This window comes from Petromyzon marinus, chromosome 56, assembly GCF_048934315.1.
Source record: "Petromyzon marinus isolate PM22_M1 ecotype Great Lakes invasive population chromosome 56, UKy_Petmar_22M1.pri1.0, whole genome shotgun sequence".
NCBI lineage: Eukaryota > Metazoa > Chordata > Hyperoartia > Petromyzontiformes > Petromyzontidae > Petromyzon > Petromyzon marinus.
In genome coordinates, this window is record NC_133722.1 from 11,183,976 (window position 1) to 11,200,359 (window position 16,384).

The window sequence follows — 16,384 nt, forward strand, 5'->3', positions numbered from 1 at the left end:
ATTCTACGCCAAGTGTCGATTGTCAAACCAGTCACTTACACGACTGGGCTTGGGCAGGATGCGTCCCTACCCAGTCAACATGTAACGTTGGAGTAGTTGGACCAACGTTTTATGTTAACTGGGTAGAAGGGATGATGACCGATGGTCAAGAATAACAATGTCCGAATGGACCATTCACCGAGGAGATAGGGCGATGAAATCAGTTCGTGTGGTGCAGTTGGGCTGTCACATCGATGGATCGCGAGAGTTGGGGCGGCTTTCGTTCCAGCTGTGGCTGCTGATGATGAAAGTGGCGATGAGTTTATGGCCGGGTGTGGTGGTGGTGGTGTATGCCTTTAACTCGGCTACTTTTCGAACCTCGGCAAAGTAAAAGTTTCAGCAATACTTGTTTTTCGTTATATTACAGTATATGTAATATATTATCCGGTTCATAAGACGCCCCAGAAAGTAAAAGCACCCCAAACGTGTCTGGTGTCAACAAAATTCCACTAATCTGGTCGGTCACACCGAGATAAACGATTATAGGACGAACCCCCAACTTTTGCTGTAAAACGCTGGGGGGCTGGAGGAGTGCGTCTTATAATCTGGAAAAAGACGATTTACACGAGAACCGCGATTCGTTTATCGTCGCATTACGCGTGTCGGCTTCCGTACCCGCAGGTAACCCAAAAGCCACGCGCCATGCCGTCGAGATCAACAGCCAAAGGTGAAACTTGTCGATTAAATAACACGGCATCTGTGTTCAATCCGGATTATAAGACTCGCCGGAGATTAAGCCGGACCTCGTACACGTGACCGATCTTCATTTCGAAAATAAAGTTACATATCTGGCCACAGTGTAGAGAATAATCTACGACTATACTTTGATTTAACTTAACGTTTTAACGGTGCCGCATCCACTCACAAACTCGCATTGAACAGCATGGTGAAGTATGCTCAAACAGCCCCCACTTGAGATGTGGTTCCCTCCGTGTAAATTCACTATTGCATTAAAGCCCATACTTCACCACGCTTGGTTATTGCGGGTTGGTGAGAGTGGCAGGCACCCCAGGACCGATTCGTTTAGAATTTAACGCATATCCACTGAAGTTGGTGGCCGTGCCTAGGGATCGAACCGGGCGCGCCAGGGCTCACAGCGCAGTGCGCTAACCACCGCGCCACCGCTCCCTCCGCGAATTTCAAACGCGGCCATTTTGGAAACCCTTGATTAAGATCAGACGCAGGAGAAACGACGTAACTACATAACTACGTTTAGATAGCGCGAGTAACTCAAATCTTGCTTTTTTAAACGTGTATCAAGTGCATGTAAGTTACCTCTCACCTCGATTCTCATACTGTAATGATTGATAATCTTTAATGGGCATATTGAGCACTAAGAATAATTTGCAGGAGAGTTCTACTCCGTTTCGCCCATGGGCCAGAGCCGAAATTGGTACCACAAAAGGTAACTCATTTTAGTCGTAAACATGTACAATATATACGGCTAATTGAAGCTAATTACAGTACTTTATAAACCCACTCATTTCAAGTGCTCGCATACTTCGCTGGCGTTGGCCCCTAAACAAAATAGGAACCGCTAAAAGTTACGCCACCTTTAGGTGATACCGACAAGTTAGTAAATGGCTGGTCTGGGCTGAAGGACTCGAATTAGGATTTGAATTAAATTAGGATGTTTGAAAATGTTTGAATTAGGATGTGTCTCCAGATCTTTTGATGGTTGTTTGGCTTCGTGTGGTAGAAAAGCAGAGAACCGGGTGAAAAGGTAACGAGATATCACAGTGGTTCTGTCTCCATCGACTGCTTTTAGTGTTGTCCTTACCCCGCACCTCCCATTAGCACGGCTGGTAACGTACGGTGGGAAAGAAGTTCAACATACATACGACCAGTGTCACCTCTCAAACAAAAATGTCACGGGCCGCCACGTTGTAATAATAAATCTGGTTTTCTGTGAAGAAAAATAGTACCGTATCTTAATAATAAAGGTTTTTGGGTTATATCGCGTTATTTATAATTGTGCCGTAACCCTCCACCACCCGGCAGGGCCAATCAGCAAAAAAGTGTCACGTTGACAAAAGACAAATAGTTCACTACTGTAGCCCACCGTTGTGTTGCAGTGTGAATCCACAACATTTACAGTTTGAGTACGACCTTTCGCTGGTAATTACCTCCAGCATCATCGGGCAATTCGCTAGAATGTTGTGGATTCACTCTTCAACACACCGGTGGGCTAAAGTAGTGAACTATTTGTCTTTTGTCAACGTGACACTTTTTTGCTGATTGGCCGTGTCGGGTGGTGGAGGGTTACGACACATTTAGAAATAACGCGATATAACCCAAAAACGTTTATTATGAATAATATTGGTGGCGAAAGCCTTCTACGTGTTAAACTGACTACCCTATCTGCAATATTCCTTGGACCACTTCGCACGGCCTCTAGAGGCCGCCACTATTTCTGCGAACCCACAAAATTGGTTCCTGTCAGAAACATACAGACTTGGTTCCTGTCAGAAACATACAGACTTGGTTCCTGTCAGAAACATACAGACTTGGTTCCTGTCAGAAACATACAGACTTGGTTCCTGTCAGAAACATACAGACTTGGTTCCTGTCAGAAACATACAGACTTGGTTCCTGTCAGAAACATACAGACTTGGTTCCTGTCAGAAACATACAGACTTGGTTCCTGTCAGAAACATACAGACTTGGTTCCTGTCAGAAACATACAGACTTGGTTCCTGTCAGAAACATACAGACTTGGTTCCTGTCAGAAACATACACACTTGGTTCCTGTCAGAAACATACAGACTTGGTTCCTGTCAGAAACATACAGACTTGGTTCCTGTCAGAAACATACAGACTTGGTTCCTGTCAGAAACATACAGACTTGGTTCCTGTCAGAAACACACAGACTTGGTTCCTGTCAGGAACATACAGACTTGGTTCCTGTCAGAAACATACAGACTTGGTTCCTGTCAGAAACATACAGACTTGGTTCCTGTCAGAAACATACAGACTTGGTTCCTGTCAGAAACATACAGACTTGGTTCCTGTCAGAAACATACAGACTTGGTTCCTGTCAGAAACATACAGACTTGGTTCCTGTCAGAAACATACAGACTTGGTTCCTGTCAGAAACATACAGACTTGGTTCCTGTCAGAAACATACAGACTTGGTTCCTGTCAGAAACATACAGACTTGGTTCCTGTCAGAAACATACAGACTTGGTTCCTGTCAGAAACATACAGACTTGGTTCCTGTCAGAAACATACAGACTTGGTTCCTGTCAGAAACATACAGACTTGGTTCCTGTCAGAAACATACAGACTTGGTTCCTGTCAGAAACATACAGACTTTGTTCCTGTCAGAAACATACAGACTTGGTTCCTGTCAGAAACATACAGACTTGGTTCCTGTCAGAAACATACAGACTTGGTTCCTGTCAGAAACATACAGACTTGGTTCCTGTCAGAAACATACAGACTTGGTTCCTGTCAGAAACATACAGACTTGGTTCCTGTCAGAAACATACAGACTTGGTTCCTGTCAGAAACATACAGACTTGGTTCCTGTCAGAAACATACAGACTTGGTTCCTGTCAGGAACATACAGACTTGGTTCCTGTCAGAAACATATAGACTTGGTTCCTGTCAGAAACATACAGACTTGGTTCCTGTCAGAAACAGTGCTCCCACGTTATTCGCGAGGGATACATTCCGACGATGCTCCTGAATAGCAATTTTCGCAGATGATATTGGCCTAACAAATTTACTTAAATACACAAATAAGCTTTAAATATACGGAAATTATAAATTTAATAATAGTTGTGAAATTAACTTACCTTAAATTATGATGCTGCTGCACAGTAGCATCACTTAATCTCATCACATTCTCTCTAATCACTTTATTTTATCACTTTTTTCTCTCGACGCAGTCGTGTAGAGTTCCAAATGTGATTTGCAGATAGCCAAAATTGTGGATAGCAAGTTCGTGAATAATGAGTGAATACTCTATCCTGCCATACAACAAACTCATCAGTGTATCAAATGCTCTACGGCTCCCATCTTTGCGCGATCCTTCAAACCTTGCCCTCCCAGCTTTCTAGGCAACGGGCGGTGCCGGGCACGAGTGGACGATGGAGCCAGACCGTCAACCTAGGCGCAGACGCCGCTCCCAGGCGCACCATCGCGCCAGCATCAGCTACGAGAAGCTGCGCTCTCTGATGCAGCCGTATTTCAGCAGCTGCAACATTTCCAAGGTGCTTGTGGTGGGTGGGAGGGGTGTTTTCTAATTCCCCCCCCCCCCCCAGCCCATCACGAGTGGTGATGGTGGTGAGGATTTTTGATAGCTGTGCCTGAAGTTCATGCCTACCTACGTGGTGGTGAAGTATGATTAAACTCGCACGGTTAAGCCCGTGTCGTGGTTAGGCCTTCATCCAGCAGTGGACTGATAAAAGGACTGGAAATAAAAACAATGCATTGTAATATATGTTGTGATTTAGTATTTATAGTCACGTAATATGTAAATTACAACATGGGTCTCAATGCATACTCTCCAAAAAAACATGCCCAGTTTTAGGGCGACATGAATTTCTAAGTCAATCAGCCAAGTTATGTAATTGACTCCTCTCTCTGCTTGATTACTTGTGCCCCTTTAAAACTGGCAGCTGTCCACAACATCCTCGTGAAGGCAGGAAAGCTGAAATCATTATTATTGTGTCTCTGCAGTGGATGTTACTGTGCCAAGTTAAGATGTGCATTGTGCAACTGGAGAATTCCATCGTCAACCTCAGCGAGCAAAATGGTAACGTGTTTGTGCGTTTCGCTATTTTGCCACTTGGCTCTCCTCGATGTGATGTTGGAATGTGCCACGTGTCGATTGGCACGTTGTACCGACGTTTCGCAGCACGTCCTGGAAGCATCCTCAGGACATTTTTTTGAGAACTGTATGAATCTGCTGCAATATATAAATTCATGATAAAAAAAAAACTCCATAACAATTATATTCTTGCATAATGTAATTTGTTCAGGAGTGAAATGCCAATGTTGAGGTCTGTGAGCCACCACGAGAGGACTTCAGAAGAGAGTTTGTGTAGTTTTGCTATCCCTCTGTTGCAAGAGTGCAGACTGCAGTAGTTTACTATATGGTCCATAGTTTGGGTTTAATGGCCCCAATTGCACTGTGCGTGGTCTTTAATTTTCCATTACCGAAAGAGATGTGCAATCGGCCTGTTGATGTTCCGGTGTAGTTGATTGTTACACCACCGGTGTCTCCCTGGAGGGGCACAGCGAGCAAGCCTAGGGATGAGATCCTTGACTTATGGCCTGTGTTTTGAGGACAGCCAGATAAATAATACCATAGTTCAGTCTGTAAATGACGAATAACTCCATCAAAAAGAGGCTTTTATACTTGCAATACGCATTCGTGTTAAATCATTAATATCGGCTGTGAAAACTCACATGTCAAGTTAACCGCATCGTATTGTTAACTTGTGACTCAGGCCCTGTGTGTGTGTGTGTTTGATCAGAAAAGAATGGGAGTTATATCCCCTTTCCATCCACCCTCGAGGCCATTCAGATGGAGTTTATACATCAGTATTACTCGGCCAGGTACGGAAAAGCTAGGGTGTTTTAATTGATTTCATTCTCACATTGTAATGGGATCGTCACACTGCATTGATTCACCTATTAACACCGATTCTTTCTCACTCATTGTTACCGTCCTGTTTCTAATGTTTCTAATTTTTTTCGTTTAAATCGTACGGGTTTGTTCACACCCTTAGCATTAATGGAACGGGAGCATGGAATTTACATGTAATTTGGCTTTTTGGGTTTTCTCCGGGTCCTCCGGTTTCCTCCCACGCATATAAATGCTCATTAATTGGCTGAGTACATCTTACTATACAGGGGACAGCATAGCTCGAGCAATTGTTGGTGTCTCCAGCTCCTCCCCATCTGGCTGCTGCCATCCAGCTTGGTCTTTGCCGATTGTGAGAAATGCAATTCTCTTGAACGACAACGCCTTGTGAAAAAACTAAACATTCAAAACTATATGTTATATATAAGACTATGCATGATATAAAACTATACATGATGTTTAACTATACGTTATATATAACTGTTTCTCACATGCGTGGTCAAGTGTGTATCAAGCAGAACTGCACAGTCAGGATAGAATTGGGGATAAATAAACAGGCTCATCAGTTAGCCATGCCTAGCTGGAGAATATCAAAAAGTGCACATAGAGTTGCAAGTTTGGAGAAGACAGCCAACCCTTGACACCTATTTAAAAATTAGGGTCAGGTGACACAGCTATTCTGACTACCTTGATGCAGTTACAAGCAAAACCTTGTATGTCTTAATTGCTAAATTTGTCAGAATTGTTCTTAAAATTACCGACTGAGCTGAAGCAATAACAATTGACTTGTCGTTAATCACTTGCACACGTAACAATTTTATTTGTTTTGCTGATGCTTAAAAATGTGGCTGGATACGTCGCGTGGCCTAATCCAACAATCGGTGATGAACCCTTTGCCCGTGTGTTGTGCGAGCCACGCGATTAGTGCCAGGAGACGGGCGAGGTTGGCGCTGCCCCTGCACTGTCCCGGTCTGAGTTCACCGAGAGGAGTCAATGTGAGTGGCCGTAGGGTCAGGGCCCACTGCGTCCCTGCGGCATTGGCCTCAGATTACCATGGTTGGCTAAGTACGGATTGAAATAAGTTCAACTTGCATACACGAACATGTCAACCCCACCACAAACACTGAACCTAACTATTGCTCTCGCGATAGCAACAGCCGTACCGCTAAGACTATGTCTAATCATAGCCCTTTTCTTAACTATGCACACTCGTGATAACCTAAGTTGTAAGAGTTGCACGTGTTTACATGTACTCACCAGTTCAAGTCATAACTCTAGCTTCAATCATAGTACTAGTTCTAGCCATAGTACCAGCCCTACTGCTAACACTATCCCTATTCAAACCCATAGTCCTAGGTATGGCACCAGTCTTAGTACTAACTCTAGCTTTAATCATAGTACTAGTCCTAGCCATAGCACGAGCCTACTACTAACACTAGCCCTAATTATAGCACCAGCACTACCACTAGCCCAAGTCATAGCACTAGCCCCATGCATAGCCTGAGCTATACCACTAACTTTAAATGATCAGAAAACGTTATTGTTGCCTTGAGGCAAATGCTAATGGGGTCCCTGTAGAGTGAAGGTTACAGCCCTCTCCTTATGTGGGGCTCTCAGAAGTATGTACTGTATCAGCAGTGCACGTTGATGATTACTTTACTGATGAGTCCTAAAGATAATGAAAGCAATCCGTAGTTTTCTCACAACTGCTGCCCGTTGGGATGGCCATATTTTGTCAACTCTTCAACAAAATGGCCATGCATTTAGTTATTTTGAGTTGGTTGCCTGGATAAGGTTGAGTGCTCTTGTGCAGAACTGCTTTTTGTGTTTAGTGCGCCTCTGATTAGTCACGGTTGGTTATGAATGGTGGAAAATAACTTCAACATTCATTTTTACGATGCTGCACACTTTTGTGTGTTGTTAAATCTGTGAGTCCCTAGTACCAACAGAAGCCCCACCCAGCAACTATACGCATCGCACTAAGCCTGACACTAGTTGTAACCATAATATCCTTTTGAATGTTTGGCCAATTACACTAAAGTAGCAGGAGCCTCCCAAAGAAGAGCCTTGAGACTAAGTGAGGCTTTCTTGAATATATAAAGGGTATTATTATAACTATGACATGAACTATTCATAATGTGTAATAATAATTTAAATTTATAAAGCTCCCTTTAACAATCTAGATTTGAAGTTTTAATCTATGTGACTTGTCCGATATTAACCTGACAAAATTTATCTAAGGGTTGCCGAAATCTTTTGTAAATAAAACCAGCGCTTACCGGATTTTAATCTCACAGTGTGATCGCTAAGCAAGTTGCTTACGAGGAAGGACTCGCGCATGCTCGAAAGCGTTGCCACAATCCGTGCACGATTCCCTAAGTTCGTGCTTTGTTTTAGACGCACGAGGAGGCGGCGGAACCGAGCAGAGCTCTGCAGGAGCTTCCCGTGGAGTGCGACGCTGCCCAGCGTTTCACTGCGTGAGCCAACTCTTACTTCGCCGCATGTTCATTCGTGGTGTGAAACGCCGGTGTGAATGCAAGTTGCCATCCCTGCGGCGATTGTGTTTTTTTTTATTTTGTGGCTGCAAATCGCATTATTATGGGGTTTTTTTCCACCACACGGGCTGGCCCGCTGTTACCTGCATCAGAATTCAGGGGTTCGGGCAGAAATACGCTGTTACCACTCTCCAATTAATCGCTCCGCTGGCGGACCTAGAAGAAAGTTCACGGCTATATAAAACTATAAAAACTATAAACTATTATTATTTATCAGGTAAGGCCCACTGACCGAGATAGCTCTTTTTCAGAATTGACCTGGCTATCACAAATTATAGCTCCACAATGTGGCTTATCGTGTGGAACTTTATAGCAGCCAAATACTCTAACTGTACTTTTATTAATGTGGAGGGAAAAATCAGAGGACACAGAAAAAATTCCATGCGATCACGGGGGGAACATGCAAACTCCAGATTTACACGCGTCAGGGTTGTGATCGATCCAACGACCTCCTCTATTCAAGGCGAGGTAGTTAACATCTCGCCACGGTGGCGCCCTATCATAGACTGTCTCTGATGTAGGCCAATCCGTTTCAAGGACAATGCATATGTAGTGAGTCCAGCTGAGTCGCAGACGTTATCCTTGAGAGGCAACACATTTATTATATCAACACGTAATAATACACAAAGGGGTAACTGCCCCTTTACCAGATACAGCCTACGGTGGTGACCACCCAGCTAACTACACTAGACGGAGGAGTTACAACTACGAACGGTCATGCCCTCACTCGGGTCCCGGCCACGTGTTGATGCCTTGTAGGACATAGAGCTTCCAGCTTGTAGGATGTGGAGCTTCCAGCTTGTTGAACAAAGCGACCTCGGTCCCTCTCAGGGACCCACCTTATATGCTCCCGGGTCGGGCCGGCTCCGCCCAGGCCCCGCCCGCCTTCTCGAGTGTTCTAGCTCCCTCTCGAGAGCTCTCCCCGGACACGTGATCACCCCCTAGCCCCCCTACCTGGGGCCCTCTCTGTGGACACTCCGGATCACGTGTCTACGCGGTCAACCAGAGTGCCATGGCCCGGGACAACCCGGTCCCTGGGCTGACACTCTCCCGCTCCCCCTTGTGGAAGCCCTCACAACACGCTATGCGCGTTGCCCGTGCTATCCCAGCACTCACCAAGCTCCGCTAGGGCTGGTACTACACCCATCTACGGGGTGTACGCGATGACGGTGCATCGCACGCCGTGCTATAGTAAAGCCGGCATCACACAGCAACCCACCCAGTGCTGTCCGCGACGGAACATCGCACGCCACAACCGTTCCGGGTCGGCACCATACAGTGACATCCCCGATGTCACTACACATACATTTTAAAAGCATGTTTGTTTAATGCAGATTTGATGCTGGTAAAAATGTCCCATAGATATATAACGAACATTCACTAGACCAGGTTTAATGACTGGGGCCTTAGGTGCACAGGAATATTAACGGAACATTGCCGCGTATGTGTAACTTGTAAATGTACAGGTCTTCTGGGTGTGTGTGCCGATCAACCCGTGGCACCTGGGTTTGTTCCATGACCTGCCAGCAGCAAGCCTTCGACACTTCACGTGGCCTCAAAGTGCACCTGGCCTAGCACAAGTGTCATGGTGATGTCACCACCACTTAGTGGCGAACGGCAGTTGTTATTACGTGGGTGTAGGGAACCCGGCGACCCAATTTCGATTCCCGTTCACGGCCAATACCAGTGGCGATTATCTGAACTGGTCTTTGGCCTCCCTGGCACAATGTATAAGTATCGCCACTAGGGAGACAAAGGCGGCTGGGTGTGGTGCTTGCCACCCATCCCCTCATGTGCTGTGCCAGCCTTCATAGGTGCTCGCTAACAGCACTTGCCCCAAAAAGTCTGCTATGGCTACACGGGGGATCATTGTCTTTGGCTCACTAGAGTATCCCTACTCCCTCACATTGTTTTTGAGCTGCCGACCCCCCTTCCAAGGAGATTTATTGAACACATCCAGGCTGACTGCTTTTATTCTGCACGAGCAGCTACATCACTGTACATCCGTTAAGAGACGCTCACTAACGGTGCTTGCTCCTGCATTCTGCTTGGCTGCTGGGTGGTGGGTGGCTACTCTGCATTTGTGTCCCTGTGCTTGCAGTGGGAGCCAGATGAATACCGGGTTGGATCAGCCTGAGGATGGCTCCTATCGCATTCCCCAGTCCTGGTTCCCGGCCGGGTCTACCTTCGGATTCCTGGTACCAATGCACGCATGGTCACCAACGAAGTGTTGTGGCCCGAGCTACTGTGTGTGCTATGTTCTTGTGTGTCTTTGTGTGGGGAGCAGTAGTGCAGTGTTTAACACACTGCGCTATAAACCCTGTGTCTCGGGTTAGATTCCTGTTCATGGTCAACAGCAGTGATGATTATTTGAATCGTTTCTGGGACTCCCCTAGGTTTAATCAGCCTCAAATGGGTATCTTGTGCGGCAAGTAAACATTGCCACGAGGGAGACAAAGGCGGCCGGCCACCCACCCCCTTTTGTGCTGTGCCAGCTTTCATAAGTGGTCGCTAACAGCACTTGCTCTTACGGTCCGTTAAAGGATATATGGGGAATCTTCATATTTGTATGTCTTTTGTGAGTGTGTCAGTGTGTGTGTTAGGGTGGGGAGTGGTAGTGCAGCGGTTCGTGCACTATGCTACAAACCCACCAACCCGAGTTAAATTGCTGTTCATGGCCATCAACACCAGTGACAATTATCTGAACTGATCCCTGGCTTGCCCGAGGTCAACTCAGGCTCAAATTTGTATTTTGACGTGTGTGTCTGTGGGTGCATGTGCATATCTGTGTGTGTGCATATGAACCTTATGGTGGTACCCAGGGGTACAATAGTACCCCGGCTCTCGCATTAATGTCCGAGATGCAGTCATTTGTCTGTTGATGGTCGGCGATGCGGTAATCGACTCATCTCGACAAGCTGTACACGATGCACTATGGTGCATACGAGCGTTCAGGGTTTCAGTGCAATCGTCTTCGCTGGGTTTAAACATCGTGGAGTAGCACTGATTTCGGATTTATTGGTACCCCAGTCGTGGAGTTAAGTACACCCCTGGAAAAATAGTGTCCCGGAAATAAAAATTGTAATTGCCTCAGACATTTTGTATTATTTGGTACCCCGGGGTACCGCCATAAGGATCATAAGTATGCGTATGTATGTATCATAAGTGTGTGTATGTATGTATCTCGACTAGCCTAAACATCGCCACTAGGGGGACAAAAGCGGCCGTGCCGGCCTTCATAGGTGCTTGCTAACAGCACTTTCCCCAAAAGCCTATTAAGGCTCTTTGGTTATTTCGGTGAAGTCACGTAGGTAGAAAAATTAAATAAAAGAATAAATAATATCACGACGCTTCGATCGCAACACAAGCGGTCGTCCTCAGGCGGAAAAATTATTCAGCAGTGGAACTGCTGAACCAGCGAGAGAGCTGTTACAACAAGAGGTTATTTATAAATATTTTATGTTTCTACCTACGTGACTTTACCGAAAGAACCAAAGAGTATGGATTCCTGCAGTCATGAAAGCTTCAAATCAAGATCTATTAAGGCTATATGGGGGATGTATTTTTTTTCTCATTTGTGTATGCACATATGTCTGTGCAGTATATATGTGTGTGCAACCATTACCAGAACATTGCCATCCTCTGTGTGCGGTTAAGACAGTTCCTGAAAAGAGTTATTCAACATAACCTTCCGAGCCACCCTTATGAGAGGCTTGCAGAGCCCCAGTATGGATTCAGGCCTGGGCAGTTTTGCACTGATGCCATATTCTCTGTCTGCTACAAGAGAAGGGTAGTGAATTTCAACAGGACCTAGACCTCTGCTTTATTGACCTTGGCATGTCTATCATACCATCAAGTGGCTAGGGGATTTGGGTTATTCTTAATGTTTTTTGGGTCCCTGATCCTCTGCTCACAATCTTTAAGGACCTTCATGATGGTGGGCAGGCCCAGGTAACGCTGCCTAGCCGGTAGTTGGAGGCATTCGCTGTTCACTTGAAGGTGCGATAGGGAAGTCCTCTGGCTCCTACACTATTTAACCCATTCTGTAACCACGTGGTTCAAGAATCTTTCCATGGCTATACCAGAGGAATTTACATCTGGTGCAGATACAATGGGAGGCTGATTCGATACCAGGGTGCGGTCAAGGGATGGCTTCCTTTTGGTCAACCATGTTACGTATGACAATGATCTGGTAATTGCTGCTAGCTCTGAGACGGTATTTGACTCCAACACTATTCCGGTCGCACTTTTCCAGTTTGTGCATTTATTAATTTATTTGGGTAGCCTTTTCGGTTCTCCCTCACGTTCCGGCTTAACCGGAGTCCCGACTGGGAGAGGTTTTTACCGTGTGTGCCATGCATGCGAACGCGCGTCTCTTTGTGTGTGCGAATGCACATCTCTTTGTGCGGAGCAGAGCGATGGCGTCTGCGACACGAGCCAGCTGCTGCAGTGCACGGAGAGCTTCGAGGATGACGAGCTGTGACAGCGACCTGTGACGGCAACCTGTGATGGCGACCCGTGACGGCAACCTGTGACGACGATCTGTGATGACGACTTGTGAAAACACACATGCGCGCGCCTCAATAACTTGTGTCACTGCTAGAGGCCCTTGCAAGTGACAGGAGTGACTGAGGCTTGTGTTTACTGAAACATCCAGCATACACGAGAACACTTGCCATTTGCAGGCGCATTGACACACGCACGCACACACACAGTTAGCTGTGCAGCACTGTTGGTTGTCTGTTACGCGATGTCTTCACGGTTCACCCGACCGGCGCGTCAATGCATTTTCACGATTCAGGGTTTTTATTTAATTCACGAATCCATGTTGTTGCACTTGTGGTGCATGTAGAGCCTGCAGTGGCATGTATTTTACAATCTACAAGGAGGAACGTTGGCGAAGTGGTTAGCACACTGCCAAAAACTCAGTCACCCGAGTTCGTCCCCTCATTTGTATGTATGTTGAACTTATTTTGCACCGTACGTAGCCAGCCGTGCTAATTGGAGTTGTAGGGGAAGGACAAACTAAACACAGAAATCAGTTCTAAAGAAATGATTGTTCACTCTAGATTATTTATAATTGCATAGCGCCAGTGGCTTCCTTATATGGGAAGGAAGAGCATTCCAGATGGCTGCAGAAACGCATCTGAACGTATGCCTTGTGGTAACTGTCTTTGTTTGATTTATCCTTGTAGACCAACGAGACGAGGACTGTTTGTGGGCGCCTATTAAGGCCATGATGGCACGCGAGGGGGTGATATGGCCAGCAACACTATACCCAGCTACCCTGTAATTGCACGTACACAAGACATGCATACAGGGACTGTTTGAACAGAATCTAAGCCACGGCACAACCCGATTAGTGTAGCCGTTATACTTGCGTATTGAGTAGTAAAGTAGGCCGTTAAATGTTTGGTCGACGTTATTGTTGTATAGATGTTGAGGTTGAGTACCATGTTACATTGGACGTTGCCAGTGGTGTAGCGGTCAGTGCACTGGGATTGCAATCCAGAGGTAGCCGGTTCAATTCGGACTCCTGGCACATAATTTGATACGGAGTTTCTTATAGAGTCCCCCTGCAGTAAATCTACCCAACCAGTCGATTGGCAGGTCGCGTGTGAGGGGGTAAAGTGTTGGCAACTCCCACTTATTTACAAGGGTCTGACCAATGTGGAAGAGTAGGCCAAAACACCATTCTATGAAGCTCACTAGTGGATTCCCTTCCGTCAGCAGAGGCATAAGCAAGGATTGCAGGGATGCCCCTTTACCTTTATAACCTACGTAGTGATGCTCAGGCATGTTTAGTGTTCCTAGGATTCAGTGTTAATGCCAAAGACTTGTACAGCCAGCCAGACTCGGGCACCTAAAGGATTATCTGCGGCTATGTTAACAGTCAAAGCTCAGCCAGGTTATGGAAGTGTTCAGATTCCAGAGGCTCAGAGAGCTAGACCAAGGCACCTTTAGGATTCCTAGGATATATTGTTTGTAAATGACATTTTCTATTGGGTTTTGCATGACGTACTTGTTACGGACGTAATTTTTTGCATGCACAGCGTTGTGAAATAGTTAAAAGTAAACAGCAGTTTGTAATTGTACACGTTACGGTGTTGAAACCGATGTTATTAAAATGTTTACACCTGCGCTGTTATTAAAACGTTAAACAAATATACACGGGTCCGTGAGTGCGGACGGTGAACAGGATGTAGTTATTGCCCTGCTGACACCTGGGAAATAAATTATTAAATAATGATCGTGCAGGGCCCTGTGTCAGTCTACTGCCGGATGAAAGAAGCTCGTGCTTTGGCGGTTGTTGTGGGGGTGTTTGGCCATACTTAGCCATGCGGGTTGGTGAATGGCGGGGGGGGAGCCCAGGACTGATGTCGCTCTCACCGTTGATGTTAGCCGTGGCTGGGCTCATCGTTTCAAGTTGATTTGCCAGATTACATTTCGGGTGACCAGTTTTGAGTCTCATTTACAAGTTTTTAATAAATGAGTGATTAAGCAGGTTGGCGAATGAGGGGATGGATGAAAGGTGAGTGGAGCAGTAGTGTAAGTTACCGCACTGCTATGAATCCGGCAGCCCGGGTTCGATTCCCGCTCACGGCCAACACCAGTGATGATTATCTGAACCTGTCATCAGCCTCTAGGTCGACAGCCTCAAATTAATACATCGTGCGGTGCGTAAACATCGCCACTCGGAGACAGCGGCCGGGCGTGGTGCTGGTTATCCATCTCCTCGTGAGCCGTGTCCTTGATAGATGCTCGCTAACAGCATTGCCTCAAAAGTCTGTTAAGGCTATACGGGGGATCTGTTGGATGAGTGAGTGATTTCAAGCTAATGTTGCGTAACCAGATGAGAACTCGGAGACAATGGATGAGTCTCATTGAGTGACTGGGGGATGATTGCGGTTGTGTATATAATCCCAATTGTGTAATTTGCGGTGTAATTTTAGAATTTTAACAATGTGGACCCTGACCCCGATACATGATGGCCCACTCTTGCGAATGATGTCTGGGGATTTTATAGCGTCCACCTTGTAGTAATTGTGTTGGATTTGTGTACGTTAACCTTGGCGTGTCACCCACTCGTGTGCATGGCGAGTTTTCTCCATGTGCTTTGTTTTAACGTCACACGACGTCAAACACCCGCCCGTCAACTAGAAAGGAATTGACCAAACACCCCCATGTTGTCTTTCGTTCGTTTTTTTCCCCGCACCTCCGATTAGCACGGTTGGCTACGTTCGGTACGAAAGAAGTTCAACATACATCTTGCTGGCATGCCCCCCCTCCCACCACTCGTGGACGGGGGTGGGGGCGGTCTACCATCCCGAACCTCTTGTCTCCACTAATTCCCACCAGCAAAGGCGTCCTCTTGGGTATGGCAAATCGGAGCGACCACCCCGGGCGCTGTGCTTTGGGGGGCCCCGCGTTTCAACGTCACGGTGTCAGATGTAATACTTCTGGTTTCGTTTGAAGGGGGAGGGGGGGCACACGGCGTGATTTGCCCGGGACCCCGCTCTCCCCCGATGGACGGCCCTGCCCACCATCATCTCTCCACGTCCACTCCACTGCCCCTCGTATGCTGGTCTCACCACCTCGAATCGCCTCTACCGAGCCCTGCCTCTCAGTCTCCGGTGCTTCTACGTTCGTCACCTTTCTGCTTCTGGTGTGGATTTCCTGTGCTTGCGAGACGTGCTGGGCATTGGTGTAGTCACTACAATATCAGCTCAGGGGGTGCGGCAACCGGTCAGGTCGGGCTCCAATTCTGTTGAAAACATCCCATGGTCGTTGTCAAGGGGGCCCCGTATCGTAGCGTTGGCCACCAGGTGGGGGGGATGGGGGCAAGGCACTCCCTGTCGTCAAGCTAGTTATGCTGCTGGTGCTGGGCATGACTCAACTTTTCCAATCGAGTTGGGTACCGGTCACCACTAACCCCTAAACCTAACCAACGTGTCCAAGCTATCCCGATTCGCCGTACTTTCAACTCGTCTAAGATATGGTGAGCAATGCATAGATCGAAGTACTGCTTTGCTAGCATTACACTCGTAGCAAGCAATTGATAACAGAGTAGTCCTGCGAATGTAGCGTTGAGCTGACAGTATTGGTGGTGGTTATTGAGTTTTTCGAGGCAAAGTAAATGAAGAGTACGTGGGTCTCATCTCATTTCGTTAACAATGACCTCTCTACTCGACAT

The 16,384-nt window shown here is 46.6% G+C and overlaps 1 protein-coding gene across 5 annotated transcripts; it reads left to right on the forward strand.

The window, feature by feature from the left end:
- Positions 1 to 86: 86 nt before the first annotated feature.
- On the forward strand, positions 87 to 14,440 carry LOC116954819 (uncharacterized). 5 transcript variants are annotated; one of them, XM_076052577.1, is made up of 8 exons: positions 87 to 706; positions 4,096 to 4,265; positions 4,726 to 4,801; positions 5,526 to 5,607; positions 6,549 to 6,630; positions 8,033 to 8,112; positions 10,292 to 10,388; positions 12,605 to 14,440. In XM_076052577.1, exons 2-8 carry the CDS (start codon positions 4,134 to 4,136, stop codon positions 12,671 to 12,673), a joined length of 618 nt encoding a protein of 205 aa, XP_075908692.1. In that variant the 5' UTR covers positions 87 to 706; positions 4,096 to 4,133; the 3' UTR covers positions 12,674 to 14,440. The 5 variants fall into 5 exon arrangements, with proteins under 5 accessions (XP_075908692.1, XP_075908695.1, XP_032831550.1 ...); XM_076052580.1 differs by having other exon boundaries at positions 6,561 to 6,630; XM_032975659.2 differs by having other exon boundaries at positions 4,096 to 4,256.
- The last annotated feature ends 1,944 nt before the right edge of the window (positions 14,441 to 16,384 follow it).

Bases quoted from the DNA above. Each gene is read 5' to 3' on its own strand.
- LOC116954819 (XM_076052577.1), top strand. From the start codon at position 4,134: ATGGAGCCAGACCGTCAACCTAGGCGCAGACGCCGCTCCCAGGCGCAC. The intron at 4,802-5,525 runs GTAACGTGTTTG...GTGTTTGATCAG, and splicing joins CAACCTCAGCGAGCAAAATG to AAAAGAATGGGAGTTATATC. The intron at 6,631-8,032 runs GTGAGTGGCCGT...GCTTTGTTTTAG, and splicing joins GTTCACCGAGAGGAGTCAAT to ACGCACGAGGAGGCGGCGGA.